Source organism: Acanthochromis polyacanthus, chromosome 2 (genome assembly GCF_021347895.1).
Source record: "Acanthochromis polyacanthus isolate Apoly-LR-REF ecotype Palm Island chromosome 2, KAUST_Apoly_ChrSc, whole genome shotgun sequence".
In the NCBI taxonomy this organism is placed as follows: domain Eukaryota; kingdom Metazoa; phylum Chordata; class Actinopteri; family Pomacentridae; genus Acanthochromis; species Acanthochromis polyacanthus.
This window is the reverse complement of record NC_067114.1, coordinates 19,323,427-19,350,793: the sequence shown is the minus strand read 5'-3', so window position 1 is coordinate 19,350,793 and position 27,367 is coordinate 19,323,427. Positions and strand designations below refer to the sequence as shown.

Below are 27,367 nucleotides of genomic sequence, written 5' to 3'. Positions count from 1 at the left end.
CAGTTAAATGGACATATTGTTCTGGTAATGGAAACATGTAATATTTATAACAAGTATCATGGCAATTTCTGCATTTATTACATGTAAAACAAAAAATAGTCTGTTACCATTCAAACTGATGCACTTTTGTGTTAACGGACATATGCTTTAATATTTGACAACTTTAACTGCCATTTTTTTTGCTAAAAAATACATATATTTAATGTTAAATGCACTAACTGTTGTGGGGAAAATGCTGTAATATTTATAACCAGCTACACCACCTTTATATGGTATTTTCATGTAACTTTTCTAATTTTTAAAGGTTAAAATATTATCAATACATGTATTACTGTAATTTTGCTTCAGTGTTTTGGCAACCACAGCTGCTGGAAGTTTACCACAAAAACTTCTTTTTTTTTTTTACTATAAAAAGTTAGCAATTAGTTAAATGAAAGTTAAACAACTAATTCATTCATCATGGCTGCTGTGCCTTTAACTCTGATCAAATGCAGCCTTTTAATTCAGATTTCTGTTAAGTTTCTGCTATTCTGAGCCAAGATGCAAATAAAGGCGATCCATTTTTTTTTTTTTTTTTTAATTTAAACACACTGGATGTCACTGTAAAAGTAACGGTCCAGGTGAAGCTGCAGGAAGGTATGAAGCCTGGAGGTAAAAGCAGAGTCACGGCTTAAACACTTTGCTAAGAAGCTTACTGTTCCCTCTCTGTCCCTCACTGCCAATCCTCTTCACTGCAAAACTCCTCTCACATCTCCAGGTACCTGCTGTACGGAGGGAAATATTCTTCTGTAAGGTAAGATTTATCTTAAAGTTTTTAAGGCTGTTAGGGCAGCTATAGGTGGAAATAATGACTTTGAAGCTGATGTTGCTGTGTTTTGCATTCACATGTGTTCAAGTCATGGAATCTGTTGTGATTTGCACCTGTTGAGTTTCAAACCTGCAAAACAGAAAAGAAAATACATATTTGAAACAAATGTTACTTCTCAAGGCAAGTTCTTTCATTTTAGTACAAAAAATAAACGTAAAAATGAGCCAAACACAAAATAATCACCTGTAATCATGCATTTCAGGCCTTTTGCGCACTGGAGTGAGGATTATTGACGTCATCTATGAGAAGTTTGTGTATGAACTGAGGAATGATCCAGTGAAGTGTCAGTAGGAGTTAAAGTGCCTTATACACTGCCATTCAGAAGTTCAGATAAATTCATGTTTTCCATGAAAACTCACTTTTATTCATGTGCTAACATAACTGCACAAATGTTTTCTAATCATCTGCTAGCCTTTCAACACCATTAGCTAAAACAATGTAGCATTAGAGCACAGGAGTGATGGTTGCTGGAAATGTGATGGAAGATATTCCATTAAAAATCAGCCTTTTACAGCTAGAATAGTCATTTACCACATTAACAATGTCTAGACTGTATTTCTGATTCATTTAATGTTATCTTCATTGAAAAAAAATGCTTTTCTTTCAAAAATAAGGAGATTTCTAAGTGACCCCAAACTTTTGAACGGTAGTTTGTCCTCACAATATGATAGTATTCTATATTTCTCTGTATATTGTAAATCATAAATATTGTACATTACACTGATGTCAATGGAAGGGCTAAAAAATGTAAAGATAATGAACTTCAATCATTTCAAAAAGTATACAGATCATATTTTTTACCTAAATGTAACAGAACATTGAAGAAAAGTGAACAGATTAGTGTCTAATTGTCTGTTTAATTAATATTAATGCCTGTATTGGCAAATGTGTATTTATGAAACAAGTTAGTGCTTCAAATGAAGTTACAGTAGTGGTAGAATGTAAATTTGTGATGTTAATGACCATATTTAGTACTAATTTTCTTTATCATGCAGTGCATTACAGATAAGGTGAGTGTTAACTGTATGTTCCCAGACAACCCAGTCTCACATCAAATTGTGACATAGTCACGTTTGTCCACAATGCAAAACGTTACAATCTCACAATTTTGGCCTGAAAATTGTGAGATGCTCACGTTTTTTCCCGCAATTCTTTTCTATGGGTCTGACGAAGGGTCATGTGACTGCTTGCTGCAGGCTTCTCAAAATGAAAACATGGCGGCTATTCCTTTTATTTTCCGTGGAAAATGCATTATTTTAAGATAGTTCGGACAGAAAAAACATTTTGATGACATTTTTAGCGAGAAATATATATAACACTTTCACATTATCCATTCAGTTATTGGAAATGATCTTTGGTTTGGTTTGTTTTTACGCTGAATTTCACTTCACGGCATTAAATTGTGACAGTGTCACATTTTGTGCGTTATGTTGGTTGATTAGGACGCTGCCAAAAATGAAAACAAGCGGTGTGTTTATTTTTGTATTGTTGCATTGTGTAATTTTTTGAGTTGTTAAATCATTTATGTAACGCTTGGTGATTACTGCTAGTTACTGAGATGTCTTCCCCGGCCTTTCATTAGTTGACGCGCTTCGCTCCCTTGTTAACAAGTTGCATTTCGATGATCCACAAGTCGCTCGTTGTCAATGCAAACAACCGTATTTATTTCCATGAACGTGCTTTTGTTCATTTGTTGAGCTCATCCATACACCAGTCAGCGCACAGCGATCTAAAAACTTTATTCCTGCCCACAACAAGATCCCCCTCTCTTTCTTTAGCCCGTGGAAGCGTCCATAGCAACCACCATAGCAACGGTGGGAAAGGTAACAATTCCACTCCGAGACGTGAAAGATTCATCGTAATAACAAACCAGAGATCATACACAAGAACTGAACGAATATTGTGAAATTAAAATGTATATTTTTTTGTGTCGCTGTAATGCCTGAGGCTTTGCTGCTGTCCGCTTTCTGACCGTGGTCGGCAAAATACAGGGGAGAACGACGTGCAGAACCTGCTGCACCTTTCTTCTTCGGTGGTGTCTGTGTAAAACAATGTCCAACATGCAAACAGCACACCTAGCGCCATGAAGCACAAAATGCAGGTGTAAATCAATGACATCTTACAATTACAATGTCCTGTCTTTTAACTAATAAAGACACATATATAAAGAACTTTACATAAGTTTGTTTGTTTGTTTTATTAAGATCCCCTATCAGCTTTTGCAAAGCAGCAGCTATTCTTCCTGGGGTCTTCATAATTTCATTTGTGGCAACACCAAAAAGCAACATGTACACAAAATACATACAAATCAAATTACAAAATACATAAACAATACATACAAAAATGCACGTATACAATACAAATAACATACATATACAAAACCTGTACTAACCAAAAGCATACAACACATAATACTCCCACCTTGAATTATAAAAATAAACTTTTCTTCTTCAAAGATATCATGACCTAACAGTAATAATTAAAGAATAATCTACCTCAGAAACCAACCATAACATAAATCACATAAACAGTGACATTACAGTCACTACATTTAAGTTTAAGATTTAATTTAATGAATGATTGTATTTTACAAATTTCTATTCCCAAGCAACCCACTAAACTAATAACTAAAATTTTGTGCTACATAATGCTCTTTTAGTTTAATTTTAAAGTTTTCAATATTCCCCATTTTTGAGACAATCCGGATGTTATCACTCGCTCCCGAAAAAAGCATCATTTTTTAAAAAATATTTTGGATTTCGATTAATTAGACAATGAACAAATTGACGTAATTTCCTGGTGGGTGTGTTTATGCAGCCTATTAAACACTTTTTTCCCTTTGAAATAAAGTACAATCCATACATCATGGTCCGGTGTTCATTGTTTGTTTTGTTCACTGACATAGTGCAATAAAGTTTTGTTTTTTAAACCATCCAGTACCGTAATGAATATTGAATGAATATGGCATCTTGCTTACATCTCTAATTAAGGAGCAAGAAATTTACTGACGTTGATTTATGATTCAAGACAAGCAGAGGACACACTGTGTGCACCTTTAATGTCCAAAAGACCAATTAAGGTCAAAATCTCACAGATTCTTTGACCGATTTGGACCAACCTGCACATGTTTGATATTGGGTCCTAAAGCAATATGGTGTACGTTTTCAGACCACCAGGACCTACAACGGCAAAATAGGAGCAAAGAAGACACTGGAACAGGTGCCTTTGTTAAAATGAATGAGAAACAGTGTGAGAACATCAATCAAAGTGCACCAAAGTGCATAAAGTCATAGAACAGGGTGTGCTGAATGCTCTGGGAGCAAGTCTGCAGTGAAAACACCTTTGAAGGGGTCAAGGGTCACTAAATCTGAAGACTTCAAATGAAGGAGACATTTTGTGCAACATATCAAGTATCATAAAAGTCATTCCCAGTGGAATTCAAGTCTGATATTGTGTGGGACTATTCAGAGCAGTCACATGAAGCACCGTACCTGTTTTCAAGGGTCGAGCTCCATGGGAACCTGCTTTTTTCAGCAGTGAGGCCTGCTAGTAGTGATGAAGCCTGAGGCCTTCAAACATGTAAAAATCATTCCTGCTCGGTCATTTTTGGGTCTAGTGACACCAAATCGGACACGCTCCTACTAAACCACCTCCTGACCTTGCATATTTTTTTTCAGAGAGTTAGCTCAAAAGGGGCCCGACCACGGTCCTGTTTCTGACTCTACGGTTAACCCTTTCATGTCCAAATGCTTCAAAACGGGCTAAAAAGGTCAAAATCTCACACATTCCTTAACCAATTTGGACCAAACTGCACAGGTTCTAGATATAGAGGCTAATGTGAATGCTCATGCACGTTTCAGACCTCCAGGGGCCCTGAAGAAGGAAAGAGGGCCAAAAAAACACGTTTTTCAATAGTTGTCCCTCTTTTGCTCTCATTTCTCTTCTGTTACACTCAGAGAGCTGAAACCTGGGATCTGGTACCTCTGAAACATCTAAAATCTAAATCCACTGGAACTGTTTTGCTAGCCCCTCCCAAACCGGAAGTAGCTCCAGGAATGACCTAGAGATTTGTGCTTCAAATCAATTGTTCACCAAGGTCACCTGAATCACCCCTAAAAGTTTCAGCTCATTTGATGCAAAAATTACTAATTTATGGTGCTTCAATGTCCAAAAATGTGACATTTTGACCCTGCGCCAGGGGTCACAGGAAGGTCATAGAGACTTCAAACCACCACAGTTCAGCTCCAAATATAGCCTAGTATAACATAGTAAAAGATCAGCCCCAGGGTCCCACTAGAAAAATCTGACCAAGTGTTCATGTTGGAAAATCAGGTCTTGTTAGACTTATTGACCCTGAGAGCCTTCTGCCAGTGGAATTTGACCCTCACCCTCATTTTTTACCCGAACGGGACAAAATTTTAACCACAAGTACTAGGGCCCCCTGTGAGTCGGTATACACAATATCAGCCTCCTAGATCAACAGGGGGCCAGATGGTACCATGTTGAAGTTTGGAAGTGTGCCCCTTTAAAGTCCAAAAGGCCAATTAAGGTCAAAATCTCACAGATTCTTTTACCGATTTGGACCAGCCTGCACATGCTTGATATTGGGTCCTAAAGAAATACTGGTGTACGGTTTCAGACCATCAGGACCTACAACGGCAAAACAGGAGCAAAAAAGACTGCTGTAAACTTGGACATTTTAACGCAGGGATCCATAGAGATTAACTCGTTTTTGAAGCAGCTTCAAGCAGACGTTTGACAAACTGTAATTTTCTGCATTTCCATGTTGCCTTTATTGTTCATTCAAAGAGTTTGCTGTTTGGTTGCAGCACAATTTCCTTGCAGTCATTGTACAAGTGGAAAAGAATATTCCATCACTGAAAAATCTTTGTTTTATTCATCATAACATCTCAGCATTCAGTCATCATTTTATCATTAATTTTCTTTGGTGCACCTCACTGTGCTGCGCTGACTGACTCTGAAAAGAACACTTTGCCCACACACACAAAACTTATGTCTGTTTGTGTGAAACTTTATTCATTACCTTTTTTGGCTACTTTATTGTGTCTTTAGCGTGTTTATGGTTCCTTATATATAAAGAGTCTGTATATTTCGTAATAATGAGGAGAGTAATAATTATATTTTTCTCTGTAGATGTTGTGTTATTTGTTGTTGCTGTAGTTGTGTTGCTATGCTGGTGTGTCATTAACTCCCTGAAGTAGTTTCTAGTTGCTCCAGTCGTATTTTAAATCCCCCTGGGCTCATTGTTTTTACTGCAATATAAAGTTGTGTGCCTCTATGAAAACAGCACAACCATGGATAGAAGTACAGAGAACTGAAAAAATGCACTTTGGTTTTTTTGGCCCTCATTCCTTCTTCAGGGCCCCTGGAGGTCTGAAACGTGCATGAGCATTCACATTAGCCTCTATATCTAGAACTTGTGCAGTTTGGTCCAAATTGGTTAAGGATTGTGCGAGATTTTGACCTTTTTAGCCCGTTTTGAAGCATTTGGACATGAAAGGGTTAACCGTAGAGTCAGAAACAGGACCGTGGTCGGGCCCCTTTTGAGCTAACTCTCTGAAAAAACATATGCAAGGTCAGGAGGTGGTTTAGTAGGAGCGTGTCCGATTTGGTGTCACTAGACCCAAAAATGACCGAGCAGGAATGATTTTTACATGTTTGAAGGCCTCAGGCTTCATCACTACTAGCAGGCCTCACTGCTGAAAAAAGCAGGTTCCCATGGAGCTCGACCCTTGAAAACAGGTACGGTGCTTCATGTGACTGCTCTGAATAGTCCCACACAATATCAGACTTGAATTCCACTGGGAATGACTTTTATGATACTTGATATGTTGCACAAAATGTCTCCTTCATTTGAAGTCTTCAGATTTAGTGACCCTTGACCCCTTCAAAGGTGTTTTCACTGCAGACTTGCTCCCAGAGCATTCAGCACACCCTGTTCTATGACTTTATGCACTTTGGTGCACTTTGATTGATGTTCTCACACTGTTTCTCATTCATTTTAACAAAGGCACCTGTTCCAGTGTCTTCTTTGCTCCTATTTTGCCGTTGTAGGTCCTAGTGGTCTGAAAACGTACACCATATTGCTTTAGGACCCAATATCAAACATGTGCAGGTTGGTCCAAATCGGTCAAAGAATCTGTGAGATTTTGACCTTAATTGGCCTTTTGGACATTAAAGGGGCACACAGTGTGTCCTCTGCTTGTCTTGAATCATAAATCAACGTCAGTAAATTTCTTGCTCCTTAATTAGAGATGTAAGCAAGATGCCATATTCATTCAATATTCATTACGGTACTGGATGGTTTAAAAAACAAAACTTTATTGCACTATGTCAGTGAACAAAACAAACAATGAACACTGGACCATGATGTATGGATTGTACTTTATTTCAAAGGGAAAAAAGTGTTTAATAGGCTGCATAAACACACCCACCAGGAAATTACGTCAATTTGTTCATTGTCTAATTAATCGAAATCCAAAATATTTTTTAAAAAATGATGCTTTTTTCGGGAGCGAGTGATAACATCTGGATTTTCTCAAAAATGGGGAATATTGAAAACTTTAAAATTAAACTAAAAGAGCATTGTGTAGCACAAAATTTTAGTTATTAGTTTAGTGGGTTGCTTGGGAATAGAAATTTGTAAAATACAATCATTCATTAAATTAAATCTTAAACTTAAATGTAGTGACTGTAATGTCACTGTTTATGTGATTTATGTTATGGTTGGTTTCTGAGGTAGATTATTCTTTAATTATTACTGTTAGGTCATGATATCTTTGAAGAAGAAAAGTTTATTTTTATAATTCAAGGTGGGAGTATTATGTGTTGTATGCTTTTGGTTAGTACAGGTTTTGTATATGTATGTTATTTGTATTGTATACGTGCATTTTTGTATGTATTGTTTATGTATTTTGTAATTTGATTTGTATGTATTTTGTGTACATGTTGCTTTTTGGTGTTGTCACAAATGAAATTATGAAGACCCCAGGAAGAATAGCTGCTTTGCAAAAGCTGATAGGGGATCTTAATAAAACAAACAAACAAACTTATGTAAAGTTCTTTATATATGTGTCTTTATTAGTTAAAAGACAGGACATTGTAATTGTAAGATGTCATTGATTTACACCTGCATTTTGTGCTTCATGGCGCTAGGTGTGCTGTTTGCATGTTGGACATTGTTTTACACAGACACCACCGAAGAAGAAAGGTGCAGCAGGTTCTGCACGTCGTTCTCCCCTGTATTTTGCCGACCACGGTCAGAAAGCGGACAGCAGCAAAGCCTCAGGCATTACAGCGACACAAAAAATATACATTTTAATTTCACAATATTCGTTCAGTTCTTGTGTGTGCTCTTTGGTTTGTTATTACGATGAATCTTTCACGTCTCGGAGTGGAATTGTTACCTTTCCCACCGTTGCTATGGTGGTTGCTATGGACGCTTCCACGGGCTAAAGAAAGAGAGGGGGATCTTGTTGTGGGCAGGAATAAAGTTTTTAGATCGCTGTGCGCTGACTGGTGTATGGATGAGCTCAACAAATGATTGCGGTAAAAGCACATTCATGGAAATAAATACGGTTGTTTGCATTGACAACGAGCGACTTGTGGATCATTGAAATGCAACTTGTTAACAAGGGAGCGAAGCGCGTCAACTAATGAAAGGCCGGGGAAGACATCTCAGTAACTAGCAGTAATCACCAAGCGTTACATAAATGATTTAACAACTCAAAAAATTACACAATGCAACAATACAAAAATAAACACACCGCTTGTTTTCGTTTTTGGCAGCGTCCTAATCAACCAGCATAACGTACAAAATGTGACACTGTCACAATTTAATGCCGTGAAGTGAAATTCAGCGTAAAAACAAACCAAACCAAAGATCATTTCCAATAACTGAATGGATAATGTGAAAGTGTTATATATATTTCTCGCTAAAAATGTCATCAAAATGTTTTTTTCTGTCCAAACTATCTTAAAATAATGCATTTTCCACGGAAAATAAAAGGAATAGCCGCCATGTTTTCATTTTGAGAAGCCTGCAGCAAGCAGTCACATGACCCTTCGTCAGACCCATAGAAAAGAATTGCGGGAAAAACGTGAGCATCTCACAATTTTCAGGCCAAAATTGTGAGATTGTAACGTTTTGCATTGTGGACAAACGTGACTATGTCACAATTTGATGTGAGACTGGGTTGTCCCAGAATAGCTGCTCTGCTCTGGAGCTCTGAGAAGGATCAGACTGGACTAGATTACCAGCTACTTATCTCCTGTGCACCACACACACACATACAAACAGGCAAAGTGTTCACAGTCCAGTACAGGAATCAAAAGAGCCTCAGTTATGAAGTAGTAAAATAAAAAACCTGTGATGTAATCTCTGGGTCTACCTGTGTGTTGGTTTTCCAGGTGTGTTGTGATCTCCTGCAGCCATGTGTGACCAGACGTTCGTGGCGGCCACCTTTGGCCCGTGTGACAACTGTGGAACCGCCAGTCCTCTGATGAACATCTACATCAAGAATGAGCCCATCAACTACTGCTCCTTCTGCGTGGAAGTGGTAAAGTTCACCAACAGATCACCTCATGCAAACAGCAAAATGCCAAAGCCTTCTTTTCAATTACAAACATGCATGACTGGTAAAAGTAGGAATAAGATAAACTGACTATTCAATTACAATTAGATTTTTTTTATATAGCGCCAGTTATAGGTCAAATTGTCTCCAGACACTTTACAGAACTCGTATGCCTGAACCCACAGAGCAAGCCCTAAGAATAAACTCTGTTTTAATGGGATGAAGCCTTGAGCAGAACTCAGCTCTTTGTGTGGGGAGACCCATCTGCTGCTGGCTGATGGGGTGAGAGGGACAGAAGAGGTACGGCTCTGGCATAAAAAAAATAATACAGATATAGCTGGTAGAAAAAATCGAACGGTGTGTACATGAAGAATGCTTCAACGGTTTGTGCTTCAATCATTCAATAACAACTGACTTTTTTATGGAATATGAGATAAAATCCCAAGCCTCATTTAAGTCTGTACACTATTTCATCCTTGTGCTCCTGGATACAGGAGGATCCTTCTCTGATTTATCTGAAGGCTCTGATAATAACAGCAGCAATCTGACGTGTGATGGGAATATTTACTTTGATGTGACACTTTGTGCAGCATCTGATAAACTCTGCAGCACTTTCTGACATCCAGCTGTGTTCATGTGTCTCCAACACGCAGTCATGAGTCCTGAGGTCTGAATGAAGCAGTCTGACACTCAGAGAAAGAAAGAAAGAAAGAAAGAAAGAAAGAAAAGCTCAGTAATATTCCAACAACTGGGCCACCACTGTATTACCATAAACTATTTACAAGTAACAAACAACAACAATGCCATTATTTATAGTATATAAAAATATTTTCAACAATTAAGACTGTTATTATAAATACATCTCTGTAATTATATAGGACATTTCTCCCATATAGAAAAACAATTAGAAGTCAACCAAAACAAAGACATGGAGAATATTTTAAGTAAAAAGAAATGTGTAACGAACAAGATAATATACAAATTGTACAAAGAAATCTCATTTATGTTGGGTTTTATGAAGAAGAAAATTAAAAACGGCTGGTAAATTTTTGTCTCCCCCTTTCTCTTTATTATTCCATTTCATAATCCTTTCAAAAAAACTAAATATTTAGAAAGAAAACAAAATCATCTTTGGAAGAAGTAAAAGATTTTCCTTTAATAGAAGTTTTTGTGTCCTATAAAAAATAAAATAAATAAATGATCTTTTTTTTTTCATAAGAGGCAGATCAACAAAACAATTCCATGGTACCATGATTCAGGAGGTGAAATGAAAGGGAGGAGAAGTTTGACAAAAAATCCAAAATCTAAACAATGTTACACAACTACTGCTTTTTTTTACACTGACTAAAATAATCTATTAAACAAAAAGGACATATTTGTCAAATTATGATACATTTATGAATATTTTAAAGTTAAAAACTTCAATAAAATGGAAATTTGGGGTTACTTGTATTCTTATTTATTTTTAAAGGTTATTTTTTGAAAAACGTTTTTGTGTGTTTTGTGCATTGCAAAAATACGGAAAATCCTGTGAAATCGAAGTCTTTATTTTATTTTATTTTTTTAACAATGTAGGCTGTATGACGTAAGAGTAAAAACAACAACAACAAACAAACAAACAAAAACACACGTCATGTCGTCTTTATAACGCGTCTCGGACAGCAGACAGTGATGTGGACTGTTTGGTTTCAGCGCTCAGAGGGAATCCCGGGACAGACAGACAGACAGACAGACAGACAGACAGACAGCAGGAGGCTGAGCGGAGCAGCGGCAGCATCTCCGTCGGAACAGATCAAACCTCTGTCTCTGCTCTGATCAAACCCCTAACCCTCCGTCTCTGCTCCTGTTTCCTGTTTTCTGAAGATGGCCTGTCAGGGGCTGCAGAAAGGAGAAACTCTGGCGACCCTGAAGAAAGAATGCGAGAGTCTGAAGAAGAAGCTGGAGGAGGACCGAGGAAAACTCAACGACGTGGAGCGTAAGTGACTGAAGCAAACAAACAAACAAACAACACGCAGACTGACTCTACATCGACTCTTACGATGTTCAGACGTGCAGGTGTCAGCTGCCTCACTTCACTTTCTGCAGCTGTTTTTAACCAGATGCTGACTGAAGACAGTTTATTAAAATGAAGGTTCATGTGATGAAATGAGACTAGAGCTGCTCTCTGTTGACTGTTTACAAGTTCAGTTTGTTTAAAAAAAAACATCCAGAAAAAAAATGCAGAAATATGTTAAAAACTGGAGGGATACTTAAAAAACTGTAACAGCTGTCAAAATAAAAGCAAATATCTGGTAATTATTTAGATTTTTGATAGAGATAAACAAAGGAAAACAATGAAAAAGTAATTACTATTGGTGGAAAATATGCATGTTTGCCTGTTTTTTCTCTCGTCAGCATGCAAATTAATGTTTTTTTATTTTACTGGACATTATCTATGATTTAACAACACAAATAAATCTGTAAAATAACATCACTTCTAAATAGGCATATTTTTCCTTCCAAATAATGGATATTTTGGTGTGTTTTTTGTTTGTTTTTACAGTCACCATACAAAAGTAATAATTTGCTATAATTTTTTTCTGTGATTTTACTAGATGTTGTCTGTAATTTAACAAAGCCCAGCAGCTACAGCAGTAACATGCTGCTGACACACTGATGCTTTACTATTTATATAATAATGTCACTTACAGTAGTAGATTAGAGATGCCTTCAGTTTAACTGCATTGTGATGCTAGACTTACTTAACCCTGTTAAACCCACTGATGCAGAAATACATCAGTTTTTATGTTTTTTTTAAAATATTATTTTCTATCATATATATATATATATATATATATATGAAATATATGCATATATTCCCTTTTTGCCTTTTTTCTAATTATTGGCTCCCCTGGTTAAGATGTGTTCTTTTGCTTTTATTAAATTATTTTTTTTCTAAATAATATAGGATCACAATGAAAAAAAGAGGAAAATCCAACCTTTAATTCATGTGCATTTATTCAGTGGGGAAAAAAAATCACACATTAATAAATAATTCTTTTGCATCAAATCGTGTGCCACAATTATTAGCACCACTGATTTTAATACTTTGTACAACCTCCTTTTGCCAACAAAACAGCACCTGATCTTCTCCTTTTCAGTGTGAGAGTATGCTTCTGCAATATGTATACACACACACACACACACACACACACACACACACACACACACACACACACACACACACACACACATATATATATATATATATATATATATATGTACACACACACATACATCTATTCTTTTTTGTTTTGTTTTTTTGCTGTTTTTTTCTGTACTGTAGTTTTTAAAAAATTGTTTCATTTTATTCTTTTTTGTTGTTTTTTTTCTATATTTGGCTCTCACAGGTTTAAGTAGGATTTCTCATGCTGGACTTTTACTTGTAATGGAATATTTTTACACTACGTGCATCGGTGCTTTTACCTGGACCTCAATATGTCCTTAACTACTACTATGCTTTTACTTAGTAATATTTTTAATAAGGAACATGTAACAGAGCTTTTCACGTATGTCTCTGTTACCGTCGATGTCATGACCCCTAAACACATGGATTTTAATATGTGTGCGTGTGCGTGTGCGTGTGCGTGTGTGTTCCCTCAGTGCAACAGGTGGCAGAGAAGGTGGAGGTGGTGGGTGCTCTGTCCATAAAGACCAGACGTGTGCTGAAGGGTCACACTAACAAGGTGCTGTGTATGGACTGGTGCAAAGACAAGCGTCGCCTGGTCAGCTCTTCACAGGTACACAGCTGCACACTCACAGTCGTACAGATTATAGAAACATGTTGTGTAATATTTATTATATGGAAATATTTATTTTATGTTATTATACTGTATTTTATTTGAGAATGTGTTTGTTTTTTGTTTTTTTCCCATCTAGGATGGGAAATTGATCGTTTGGGATGGATTCACTCTCAATAAAGTGAGGAGACGTCTATGGTGTGTTTTTGTGCATATTAAAGAAAAAGATGGAAGTACGGAGTCAAATTGGGGGGAAAAAACACTGTAAATATGTTTGAAAGGCTTTTTTAACGAGAACCTTAGTAATCAATTCACCAACACACAAATCTGTTGAAAATTTAAACCATCATTACTCCGCCAAGAATGTGGTGGAGCTATGTGACAATCGGCGTACGTTTGTCCATCTGTTTGTCTGTCTGTTAGCAACATTACTCAAAAACGGACATACGGATTTGGATGAAATTTTTAGGGAAGGTCAGAAATGACACAAAGATCAATCGATTATATTTTGGCAGCGATGCGGCTTATAGTCTGGATTCACAGATTTGTTCAAGATTTCTGCATCATTGTGAAATAGTGGTACAGCGTCACTGTTCCTATGACAACAAGTGAACACTACATCAGCTGCCTGCTGACGATCACATGATTGCGATTCTACTACAAATTCACCGCTGTGGACTTATCAGGACTTCTCAGTTGGAAATCATATGACTAAGCAGCCTTGGTGGAGTGCCTTTCAGAATCAGAATCAGAATTACTTTAAGTGGATGATCCATGTTTGTCAGAATGGCCTCCATCTTGCTCAGTGCCCGTCTCTCCACCTCATCCTCCAGTTTGTTCAATCAGTTTCCAACTTTCTTGTTTGTTTATGCTTTTCCTTCAGTTAAAAAAAAAATCCATTATTGTCCATCTGAGTGAAGGAAAAAGGGTCTGGGGGCGGGGGGGGCGGTGAAAAGGGCTGCTGGGAGTATTTCAATTCCTCTGGATGCTCACGTGCTGCGTTCCCTCCACCATATGTGCTGAGCGAGTGGTCGGGTCATGCTACGCTCCTGTACTCATCCTAGAGAGAGGACGCGACACCATCACATGGAAATATGCGTTTAAAGATTATCCATCCATCTGTGCCCTGTAATGACTGTATGTGTGTGAGGGCATGCCTGAGTGCACTTAAATGATAGCTGAGAATCCGCCATGGAGCCTCCTGATGGATAATCCCCGTTAATACGCAGCACATCTGCATCTACTGCAGCTGTGTGTCAGCTGTCACTGCATCTGAAAGCACGCTTATGCTTATTAAAAAGAGTGTATGTTCTATCTACTAATAAATGTTGACGTTTTTTTCCCTCCTATACGTGCATTAATGCGTCTCTTTGTGTCTGTTTTCTGCAGGAGCATGGGATGTCTGTGCCAACCACATGGGTCATGGCGTGTGCTTATGCTCCCTCAGGTTGTGCTGTAGCATGTGGGTGAGCGAAGAGGTTTTATTATTTCTTTTTTTTTATCACATATATTTAATTGACTGACATTCTTTCTAGTATTAAAAATGACCAACTTCACTTTAAAGTGAATTTACAGATTACATTTGGAGGATTTTACTGATATGAAAGAGAAATTATACATTTTCTAGAGACTGTTTATGACTGCGGTTGCTTCTTTCCAAAGATCTCCTGCTTCACACTCATGGAGTTCTATTTTTAAAACTCATATTTAACCCTCCTGTCGTCTTCATTTATGGGCACCAAAAATATTGTTTGCTTGTCTGAAAAAAATTGAAAAATTCAGCAAAAAAATTCCCCAAATTTCGAAAATTTGCAAAACCTTCAGGAAGAAAATTCTAATAATTCCTTAAAAAAATCCCTCAAAAGTTTTATTAAAAAAAAAATCCCCCAAATTTGGCAAGAAAATTCTTGTAAATATTTTCAAAAAATGAGTAAAAATCTTCCAAAAAAATCCTAAAAATATCTAAAGTGATTACATATATATATCAGTAAAGCTTCTAATATTTTCTTAAGAGCATTCACATAAAAATCAACCTTGTTATATTGTGTATGTTCTTAAGAAACATTTTTAGCATTTTTTTCATTCAAAAAATGTTCAAAGATTTCCCCAAAAAATGTTGAAAATGTGGACATCAGATAGCTTAGCCATGCTACACCCATGTTTCTGACGGCACAAGGGTCTCGGGAAGCGCCACAGGGAGGGAGGCGGGCTAAAAGGTTGTCTATCAAATCCCTCTGCAGCAATTGGGTAGGTATACAACCAATCAACGCAACGAATAGGCTGACGTAGTTCCGAGAGCACCGGCGGATTGTGGCTAAGTCCCATTAGCTTCCCAACCCGCGGAGCCGCGGAGCCAACTGGTATATTAAGGATTTGCCATATCCCGTCAGCATAAGTCCAAATACATCTTTCTTCTCAATGAAACACTTAAGTGCCGTCCTTTGTTTATCTTTCAAGTTGAATTTTAGCTTCAAATCTTTAAGGGCTGTGGCCAAAGCCCAGTCGAAAGATAACTGTTTATTGTGCGCCGGTTGTTTCTGTCAGAATCGTCACGCCTCTGTCGTCACTTCGTTACGCCCGCCTTCTGACTCTACACTTCATGGTGATTGGTCCGGCCAGTTTTAGGAGAATCCAGCCTCGAGCCTTATGGAGGGTAACTAGACCCACCCTGGCAGAGAATTAAATTCGTTGCCGTGGGTTGTCTAGCACGGCTAGGCTAGACATCAGAAGTTTCTCTGTGAAAATATTTTTTTCCCCACATTTTCAGACTTTAAAACGGGTCCATTTTGACCTGCAGGACGACACAAGGGTTAAAAGGACACCTGTTTCAGTTGTTTGTAAATGCGCATGCGTATGTTTGATGTTTGTTCAGTGACACTAAATTAGATCCTCAGAACTGAATAAACTGAATGTAGCACATATTGGAGGAAATCCCCTAAACTCTGCAGAACATTTGTACACCATTTAATCCAAAGCAGTGACTGATGTCTACCAGGTCGCCTCCATTTATATGAGGGACATTATTCAACTTTCTTTGTCTTTTTCTCTTCCAAAAGTGGCCTGGATAACAAATGCTCCGTGATCCCGCTGTCACTGGACAGTAATGAGAACTGTGCTGCAAAGAAGAAAACGGTCGCCATGCACACCAACTACATATCCGGATGCACCTTCACCAACTCTGACATGCAGGTGAGCATCGGCTCAAACCTGAGAAAGAAGGTGCAACTCACAATACTGTAGTTTTAATTGTTTCTTTCTGTGGATTGTTTATCCTGCTGTTCTCTTCTGGATATTTTGAGGCCCACTTTGTGCCCTCAGTGCTCTTGTTCTCTGCTTAAACTCACCCTCAGCTGCCAAATCTGCTCATTAATACAAAAATCTCTGCCTTGTAAGTGTTCATTAGCTTTGTGATACTTGTCAAGCATTTGAACCCAACCTATCTCAAACCAGAACTGAGAACCAAACCCCTACACTATGGATCTCAAAATCCTTTACATTTCCCATCTGCTAAAAATGAGACAGCATTCAAATAATCATAAAATGTGACTAATGTTTGTTTTTTATACATTTATTTACAATTCAGCATCTTGTTTAGTTGTGTCTTGTCTGGTCCTCGTCAGCAGGAAAGAAGGATGTTAAAGGGCAGAATTAAAAGTAGAAAATGAAGGAAACCGCCAGAGATATTTGGTGTTTTCATTCCAGTGTGGTGATCAGCGAGGCATAGGAGCACCGTGGGGAGGGAAGTAAGAGGAGGAGAGAGGAGATGGATGGCAGGAGTGAGGAGGCTGGATAAAAAAGAGACAAGAGGGGCTCTGATCCTCTGTCCTGTGTGTATTAATAGACACTAAGTGGCTTTTATCTAGGAAAGAGTGGAGCACACTGACCTGAGGGCAGAACATTTAACACACAAATACACACATGCATGTTTTCTTCCTGTCTGCCTTTCTTTCTTTTTCTCATTAACTGACATGAATACATCTCCCCTCTCATACTGTATCTCAAAGATGCACCAACACACTGTCACGCACACTAGTCGGCACTTTCAAACAGTCTTAAAATTCGGCTTACATGCTTAGGTTGTATCTGTGTGTGTGTGTACATGTGGCAGTTAAAAAGTGCACTGTGGAGTTTGGGCATATCTGCTCTTGCATTGATGTATGAGTTTACATGTGGGTTTACTGGGTGATTAATTAATATATGGCAGCATGCAGGTGGTAAGATAGATAGGACTGATGCAAAAGCTCTCCGAGGTTTCCGTCTGTGTGTGTGTGTGTGTGTGTGTGCGTGTGTGTGCGTGCGCGTGCGCGTGCGCGTGCGCGTGCGTGCGTGTGCGTGTGCGTGTGCGTGTGTGTGTGTGTGTGTGTGTGGCTTACTGGTAATTACATTCATGTTTAAACTGGAGCTCCCTCTCAGTGCAGGCAGGATGTGGTGTGTTTCATGCCTGAGGTCATCCGACAGGAGCTCTCTAATCTAGCAACCTCTGATGTCTGCATGTGTCCATAATCTGTGTGTAGAATCGCTGACATTTGGGCCTTTTGCGTCCATGAAACGTGACTTACAATGAGAGTTCTATCGTCTCACTTCTTAATGTTGCGGCTCAGCTCGTCAGCCATCGTCAAAAAGAAAGTCCTTCTTCCCCATGTTGCATAAGAACTGTGACTTGCTTAATCATGCGGAAAATCCTCTTCCTTCCCTTTATTAGATCATCTATCAAACTAATTAATGACCTTATCTCAGATCAATACAGTGATCTGAAACATCCATCCATCCATACATCCATTGTCTTCCGCTTATTTGAGGCCAGGTCACAGAGGCAGCAGACAAAGCAGGTCATTCTAGATGTCCCTCCCCTCAGCAACGCTTTCCAGCTCTTCCTGGGAGATCCCAAGGTGTTCCCAGGCCAGATGAGATATATAATCCCTCCATTGAGTTCTGGGTCTGCCCCAGGGTCTCCTCACAGGGGGATGTGTTCGGAAAATCTCCAAAGGAAGTCTCCCTGGAGGCATCTGAATCAGATGTCCAAACCACCTCAACTGGCTCCTTTCAATGCGAAAGAGCAGCGGCTCTACTCTGAGCTCCCTCCAGATGACTGAGCTTCTCACCCTATCTCGTCCAGCAACCCTATGGAGGAAGCTCATTTTGGCCACTTGTATTCACGATCTTGTTCTTTCAGTCACTACCCAGAGCTCATGACCATAGGCGAGGGTTGGGATATAGATGGACTGGTAAATTGAGAACTTAACCTTGCAGCTCAGCTCCCTCTTCAACACGTCAGTTTGATACAATGCCGGCATTACTGCTGACGCCGCCTGTCCATCTCAAGCTCCATTTTCGCATCACTCGTGAATAAGATCCTGAGATATTTGAACTCCTTCGATGGGAAGCTACTCCCCCCCCCCCTCAAGGAGCAATCCACCGGTTTATGGCAGAGAATGGCCTTGGACTTGGAGGTGCTGATACGCATCCCTGCGTCACACTCCAGGAAGGACTGAAGGTCATGATCTGAGGAAGCCAACAGAGCCACATTATCTGCAACAAACAGAGATGCGATCCTGAGGTTCCCAAACCGGACACCCTCCTCACCTCAGCTGCGCTTTGAGATCCTGTCCATGAACACCACAAACAGGATCAGAAACAAGGGGCAGCCCTGGCAGAGTCCAGCACCCACTGGAAACGTGTCTGACTTTGTGCCGAGTATGAGGACACAGCTCTCACTTTGGTCGTACAGAGACCGAATGGCTCGTATCAGTGAGCTTGATGCCCCATACTCCCACAGTAACCCCGGGACACCCCCGAGCAAGCTGAATAGAATTGATCTGAAACAGAAACTGTTCATTTTACAGAAATTCTACTGATGTCACTTGCATCATTATTCTGAAGGTTAGAATGTCCAGTTTATTTTTAGCTGTTTCATTTCTCACTTTCAGATCTCACTGTAAGTTGGGAAATGAAAGCAAAGCCACAAGATAAGAGTCGCACATATAAAGAAGGAATTAATAACTTCATTAACAACCTCTAACTGTGTGTCTTATGTAGGAATTTGCATTGAAATATAATCTTTTAGGTCTCTAGAATCAATCAAATCATTTAGTTTTGTTTTGGAGCTTGGCTAACACATTTGTTTACAATCCCCTGCTTTGATATTTGTCTTTCCAGTGTCTTGTCAAACTATATTTATCTCAGTTTGTCCCTTAATCAAACAGTCTCTGTAACCACTGTTTAGTTTCCAGAAGAATATGGTTTTTATCAACTTCCTCTTGTCTACTTCCTGCAGTGTAGAGTTGACTGTCATTTTGGTTACAGGCTGGCAGACAGAGATGTGGTTCATTTGGTTTATTACAATGTTAGAAATACACTCAATGTACGTCTGTCTGTTTTACCGTACATGATTTCAGGTTTGCATTTGCTCAGCACTTGGTTTTTGACTTCTACACCGTGAAGTGCCCTTGGTCTTGAAGCCATGTGTGGGTAACTGGGTGTATTTTGTATGTACGTATCTGTTAGCTTCTGTCCTGCAGTGGTGACGGCACGAGTGCCCTGTGGGATGTGGAGAGCGGGCAGCTGCTGCAGAGTTTCCACGGTCACACATCTGATGTGTTGTCGCTGGACCTCGCTCCATCTGAGACTGGAAATACTTTCGTCACTGGGGTGAGATAAAGAGACAGCCTGTGTGTCTGTGTAGCTTTGAAATTAATTTGGTAAAGGGGAAACCCAGTTATTTAAAAAAAAAAAACGGCAACAGTATTTCCTTTCTTTGACGTGTCCGTGTGTGCTTGTGTGTTATCAGGGCTGTGATAAGAAGGCCAATGTGTGGGACATGCGCTCCGGACAGAACATTCAGTCCTTTGAGTGCCACGAGTCCGACATCAACTGTGTAAAGTGAGTCCAGTTCTCCACCTCGTTACTGTTTTTCCTCATTTAAACACTGAAAAAATCTCCTCAACAGAGGTGACATATCAAATCTGTGGATAAAGAAAACCTAAATAATCAGAGTGCATAACGAAAAAGGCAGATTCATCCACAAATGTTAGTACACGTCTACAGTGTCATAGAGGAGACCTGAGTCAGTCCTCTACTGTTTGATTGTTTGATCTTCAATGACTGAGAGATAAGATATCAGTTAATCACATGAGCTTTCAATCTGGTCAAGTCTGAAACTCTGAGGTTAACCCTTTAACGCCCCCATCAAGAAAAAGGCAATGAAAAGATATTTCTTCCTTGGGACACTAATAACAACAATCAGTGTTTTTTTTTTTTCATGAATAGACTCAGCAATTTTTGAAATATTGACCCCTGCCAAATGACTGACATGTTGTTTCATGGTAAAGGTGCGATTTGAAGAATCTGCATACATTTTTTTATGTATTTAACTAAAAAAATAAATAAAAATTCTATGCATATACAAATATTTCCACTTGAAAGTGGTTTATACCGGAGGATTCATGAGAATCTAAGCTTTCCATGGGTGTATAATGTTTCTATCATCGAGTTTGCAGCATAATAAATGGTAAGAAACGTTGTAAAAAAAATTAAAATACCGAGAAAGAATAACACGTGCAAGTGCATGGGATTGCTTTGTTTAAACCAGCAGGGGACCACAGCAGGGCTTTGTTTTGGGGCTCCCAAGATGTCCGCTTTAGTATATCTGGTTACCTCAGCTTCAGCAGCCCAGTACAACATCCAGGGTTTATTTATAGATCAGTGGGACACACCCTTGCCAGAGGTTGCACTGTCCATGTTTGCCACAGCGAAGTGGCAAATGCCCACAGCAGTTGTACCGCATATCTGGATGTGGTTGTGAGGGTCTTGAGATATAACATTTCTTCTGAGACGGCAGGTGCGTTGGGGAGGAGGTTGATGGTTGGCGAATGTTAAAGGGTTAAAAACTGAGGACAAATGGAACTGGAATGTCCAACTACAAACCTCTTCGTAAAATATTGTAGGTAACAGTTTCAACTAAATAAATTATATTCAGGAAGTTACTCAAAATGTGAAGCAATATTAGGAAAATTTTGTGCATTTTTTTTTAACTTGTTGAGATGCATTTTTTTGCATGGACATGTTTGAGGGGCTAAACATCCATAAAAGGAGAAAAGATGTTGGGGAAAACTGAAAAGTGGTGAGAAACTGGATGTTGAATTGTTCAGATAATTCAGTAAGAAGACAAGATTCCAGCTGTGTGATGCAGCTCAAAAGCTCACTTATTTAAAATGTGAAAATGAACTGAATCAATCATTGCACACTGCTATAGCAACACGTGTTTGGTCATGTGTGTCCAGGTACTACCCCAGTGGAGACGCATTTGCATCTGCTTCAGACGATGCCACAGTGAGTAGCATCATATGACCTGCATCTGTTAGCTGCTCATGTCCTGACATTTTCACTTCCTGCATAGATAAGTTACATCAATGTACTGGGCTTGCTCTGAATCATTTTTTGGACATAATTTGGTGTTAAGGAGAATTAAGTGATTTATTCCTTGTAATCAAGACATTAATCATATTGTGGCAACATGAAAAACATCGATACTGCACGAAATATCACTTTTAGCTTTTCATACAGTACCTGGCTGAGGTTATTGTTGTCCTATCTCTCTGTGTGTCTGTGTTTCCTCAGTGCCGTTTCTTTGATCTGCGAGCTGACCGTGAAGTCGCCGTCTTCCAAAAGGACAGTATTGTGTTTGGTGCTTCCACTGTGGACTTCTCTCTGAGCGGTAAGGAGCTTTTTAACTCGAGTCCATCAGATGTGCTCAATACATGTGGACTTGACTATGATTTATTTGTGATCTAATAAAGAACACAGGTTCCTCCTGGGACCTATAACTGGTCTTGAATTTAAGCTGTCACAACAAATGCTTCTGCTACTTAATATTACAGAACTGAATATGAGCGAAACTAATTTCAGAGCTTCCTTCCAGGAATATTTTTCTCACCGTTTCACCAAATCCTTTGTCTCTTGCTACTTCTCTTTATTCCAAAATCCCCCTCTTCCTTCCTTATTTTCATTTCTCCCTACATTTCCTGCCGCCCACAGGTCGACTGCTTTTCGTTGGGTATAACGACTACACTATAAACGTGTGGGATGTTTTGAAAGGAACCCGTATTTCCATGATGTTTGGCCACGAGAACCGCGTCAGCAGGGTCAGACTGTCACCTGACGGCACAGCACTCTGCTCGGCCTCCTGGGACAACACCTTGCGGGTGAGCAGGAGTTTCCCACATGAATAAACAAATTCACTGAAGTTCATTTTTGGCACATTTGTTTTGATACATCCAGAAGGTAAATGCTGTTTTCCCCCCAGTTAAGCTGAATTTAAAAAGAAACACAAACTGTATTTAAATGGCATAGATTTACTTTAAAAAAGTACTGGAAACTTTTTATAAAAGGTCAATCTGAAAGGTATCACTGAGCGTTTTCATGAGATTAATAACTGATTTGAGGCTCTTTTGTAGAATCAGACAAGATCTAGTGACCAAAACATGACCAGCTTTGTCTGAACTAAAGTCACTTCATTGTTGTAAAACTCTGCTCAGGTAAACAACAGACCTGTTTTCTCATATACAGTGGCAGTTTAGAAGAAATGTATTGTAGGTTACTGACAAAGGTGCCTCCACAGTGGAAATGAAATCTCAATGGCCACCCCAGATCTGATAGGTCAAGTTCATTCACTAAAACTCCAATGTCCAAGTTCATTGAAGGAAAATGGTGTGATCAAGTGGAAGTGAAAGCAGCACTGATGACTGTAGCAGCTAAAAGTAGCAGCCATCAGTTCTTAAACATCTCCGAAAGCGAAATAGAGGCAGTTTGTGCCTTTTGTTAATGAAGCTTCAGTTTAGTTTGTCGCTTCCAGCTGTTTGTAGGAGTCTTTCCTCTGAGTTTATTAAATTCCTGCAGCATCAAACAGCAGCAGGATGGATATGTGCATCTCCAAAGCAGAAGAGGAGGTTCTGGTTCATGACATGACACAGTGAAAGCTTCATTTATTGCTTATAATTGTAAGTTATCCCCACCACAGAGACAGAATCAAGCAGTATCTATTGTATATTAGTTACCTTTCATATTCTACTGCTAAAACATAATCAAGTCAAGGCTTTTGTTTTTCTGTGCCACCCCAACATTTTCAGGTCAATAAATAATTGCAGGACTTTTTGTACCATAGTTGACAATTATCATAGTTGACATTTTTGCTGTTTCCAGGCCTAAAATCAACATGGCCGCCTGTAACCAAACACTACATGGCATTTTTAGAGAAAGATTCTTCCAAAATATTATATATTCAACTGAGTAAAATTGAAATTGAAACTTATTTATAGAGATATTATAGTGAACCATTGACATGCCATAAATCCACACTGGACTCACACACTTCTTTATATCAGAATCAGAATCACTGTATTCATCCCCGAAGGGAAATTCAGTTGTCAGGGTTCTTATCTGTTTAATTTTGAACTGAATAGCCTGACTGCTGATGGCAAGAAAGATTTCCTAAATCTTTCGGTCCTGCAGCACAGGGATAGGAGCCGTCCACTGATGTTTCGTTGTTCATTGAGGCAGATGTGAAGTGGATAATCCATGTTGGTCAGAATGGCCTCCATCTTGCTCAGTGCCCGTCTCTCCACCTCATCCTCCAATGTGTTCAATCCGATTCCAACCACAGAGCCAGCTTTTTTAATCAGTTTGTTCAGACGCCTTGCATCCTTCTGTTTTATACTGCTTCCCCAGCAGACTGCAGCATAAAACAGGACACTTGCTACCACAGACTGATAAAACATCTGCAGCATCTTACTGCAGATGTCTAGTGATCGAAGTTTTCTGAGGCAATAAAGTCGGCTCTGGCCCTTTTTGTAGATGAAGTCTACGTTTGTAGACCAGTCCAACTTATTGTCAAGGTGGACACCTAAATATTTATATGATGTCACCATCTTGATGTCCACGCCACAAGTGTTCACTGGCTGAAGAGGGGGTTTGGATCTGCGGAAATCTATGATCATTTCCTTTGTCTTTGAGGCGTTGAGTAGCAGGCAGTTTTTGTGACTCCAGTCACTGAAGGCACTTATCAGATCTCTGTATTCAGCTTCATGTCCATTTCTGATACATGCCGCGACAGCAGTGTCATCAGAGTATTTCTGAATGTGGCAGGACTCAGTGCTGTATTTGAAGTCAGATGTATACAGAGTGAACAGGAATGGAGCCAGGACTGTTGGATAAATAATATGAAATAACTAAGAATGCCTTGGAGGAAATTACATCATATGGAGCAGGTCATGTGATCTGGAATTAACACACTTCCTTGAGAGATGTTTTTGTAACGGATAACTTAGTAACTTTCCAAATAAAATTTGATATATTGCCAAAAAAGAAATACCTGTCATGACTATCTCAACTTAATAAAAAGAACACAAAAACAATTTTTTCAATCATCTCATTTTATTATTGTTTAGCTAATTAGAAGGTGGTTGTTACTATATTCAGACGGTTATTTAGTTGACATTTTAGTGATATCCACTCATTTTATATTAATAAGTGGTTGTTTATATTTCATTATATATAATAAGATGGCCTCATCTTTCCTTCTTTGTGAAACTGGTTACGGTGGTATTGAGAGTTTTGGGGGTTTTGTACAAATGTAATAATTGTTTGTCTGTGTAATTTTCACACTGTGCTCCTTCTTTTGTGCAGATTTGGGCCTAGAGTGTTTATCGTGGTTTTGGTCCAGTGAAGACAGGAGCTTTCTGTGACAGCTGATACTGAAAGACCCTGCTGGAAATCACCGCCGCTGTAGGAGTGTGTTTAAACATGCCTTCAGTCTGGGGAACACACAGGAGCACAAACGTAAAGTTTCTGAATGAAAAAGTATCCGATTATCATTACCATAGAGTGAGTGTTCATTTAAACTGAAAGTGAAACAAGTTTGGAAACCCAAATAGGCACTGGGGGTTGAATAATTTTGGTTGCAACTGTCGCTTGATGACTGATGTGTAATTATATGTGTTGTTACAAATAGAGGGAGAAATAATGATGTGTTAAGAGCCAGACTGACTTGTAGAGATCATCAGACAATAAATGGATTATCTTGTAAATGATGTACATTAGTCTGCTGTCCCTAATGCTGTAGGTGTACTCACTGTTATTATCATCACCGTCCCTGCATGCATTATCTAAACGACGACAGCTTTAAATGTAACCATGACTTTTTCTTATTTCAAAACACATGCAGCTCAACAGCTTAGGGCAATATCTTGCAAGAAAAATAAAGATTTTGAATGTTTTATGTTGCATGTGTGATCAGTTTTATCCACCGCTTCACACTTAAGGTGCTTTCATTGCTTTTAATTCACTTATTTCTGACCTCATAGGCAGGCAGAGCCAAAAAAAACACTGTTTGTTTGCCAAAACACACAAAGGTGACCCAACATGTCGCTCTAAGCACACAAAAGAACGTGGAGAGCCGAGTAAAGCCTCTGATTTTAACCGACTGAGCCACACAGAGACATTCATCCCGTACACAGGCTGCATTCAGCTTCAGCCTCCCAGCACTGAGGCTGACCTAGATTCACTCCCAGTGGCTGGGATTTGCATTTTTCCCATTCTGTGGAGGAGAGAAAGGGAAACAGCTCCAGACCTGACGAGTCTTTCATGATGACGCTGTGATAAGTAAAATAAGTGAAGCGTTGTGAGACTGACGCTGTGAAAATATGCTTTAACAGGTTGAGAAAGTGAAAGTGTTATCAGCACTGAAGGGCCCTTCTCTGGTTGCACTGACTGTCTCTGGGGGCATAACAGTTTTTAAATGTCTTTTTAAAAAATAGGAATTAATATAACAATAATAATAATACTAGTATTAATAATATTTTCTTTAATATTTCCCATTATTTAAAAGAAAAAATTTGCAAATTAAGATTTTAAAATGGTAAATATTTTTAATAATATCTAGTAAAATCACAGAAAAAAGTATCAATTTACATTTTGACTATTTAAATAAAAATCAAGCCAAAAATAAATGATGTCAACATCAAAAATTTGTATCTGTACAAACAGTAATTTGTGATTTTACAATGACCACTCTCATTAAATCTCTTTCTGATTGTTTGATCAGAGACATTCACACCAGTGGTCCGCTGGAGGTCATTTTGTAGAGCTTTTGCAGTGCTCATCCTGTTCCTCCTTGCACAAAGGAGCAGATACCTGTCCTGCTGATTGGTTGAGGACCTTCGACAGCCCTGTCAAGCTCTCCCAGAATAACTGCCTGTCTCCTGGAATCTCCTCCATGCGCTTGAGACTGTGCTGGGAGACACAGCAAACCTTCTGGCAATGGCACGCATTGATGTGCCATCCTGGAGGAGTTGGACTGTCTGTGGAACCTCTGTAGGGTCCAGGTATCGCCTCATGCTACCAGAAGTGACACTTACCCTCGCCAAATGCAAAATTATTGAAAAACAGTCAGACACTATTAGGATGGAAAAAAATGTCAGTGGCTTTCACCTGTAAACTCATTCCTGTTTTGGGGGTTGTCTCATTGTTACCCCTCTACTGCATCTGTTGTTAATTTTATGAACACCAAAGCAGCTGAAACTGACTAAAAAGCCCCTCAGTTACTTACTTGACCAGATCAGTATCCCACATGTTTCACTGATTTGATGTAATACTTAGATAAAAAAAGTGTTCCTTTAATTTTTGAGCAGTATATATATATATATATATATATATATATATATATATATATATATATATAAAGTCTATATATCTATTTATTTATAATATAGAAGCAATAACAATATATATTTATTCAGATATAAATAATTAAAAATTAAATTAAATCAAAACTAAAATTTTTAAAAATCAAATCATATATAAGTGTATATGATCTTTTTAAAAATATTAGTTTTAATCATTAATATCTGAATAAATATGTATTATTTTTGCTCATTTTTTCTATATCTGGGTTTTGCAGATTATATAATATATATATACATATATATATATATATATATATATATATATGCAGATTATTTATTATTTATTAGTAGTAGTTTTTATTATTTATATATTAGAAAATAGTACAGATATACAACTACAGTTGCCTCAGAATAACATTCAGTTTGTCCTCCAAAGTGGAGAAATCGACT

The 27,367-nt window shown here is 38.6% G+C and overlaps 1 protein-coding gene across 2 annotated transcripts; it reads left to right on the top strand.

Annotated features, from left to right (window-relative positions):
- Positions 1 to 581: 581 nt before the first annotated feature.
- Positions 582 to 25,509, top strand: gnb5b (guanine nucleotide binding protein (G protein), beta 5b). 2 transcript variants are annotated; one of them, XM_051960237.1, is made up of 13 exons: positions 582 to 793; positions 9,299 to 9,447; positions 11,326 to 11,437; positions 13,105 to 13,241; positions 13,381 to 13,422; positions 14,631 to 14,707; positions 16,298 to 16,430; positions 19,746 to 19,889; positions 20,029 to 20,120; positions 21,521 to 21,569; positions 21,858 to 21,954; positions 22,275 to 22,441; positions 24,921 to 25,509. In XM_051960237.1, the coding sequence occupies exons 2-13, from the start codon at positions 9,322 to 9,324 to the stop codon at positions 24,930 to 24,932; spliced, it is 1,188 nt and encodes a 395-aa protein (XP_051816197.1). In that variant the 5' UTR covers positions 582 to 793; positions 9,299 to 9,321; the 3' UTR covers positions 24,933 to 25,509. The 2 variants fall into 2 exon arrangements, with proteins under 2 accessions (XP_051816197.1, XP_022055237.1); XM_022199545.2 differs by lacking the exon at positions 582 to 793 and having other exon boundaries at positions 9,085 to 9,447.
- The last annotated feature ends 1,858 nt before the right edge of the window (positions 25,510 to 27,367 follow it).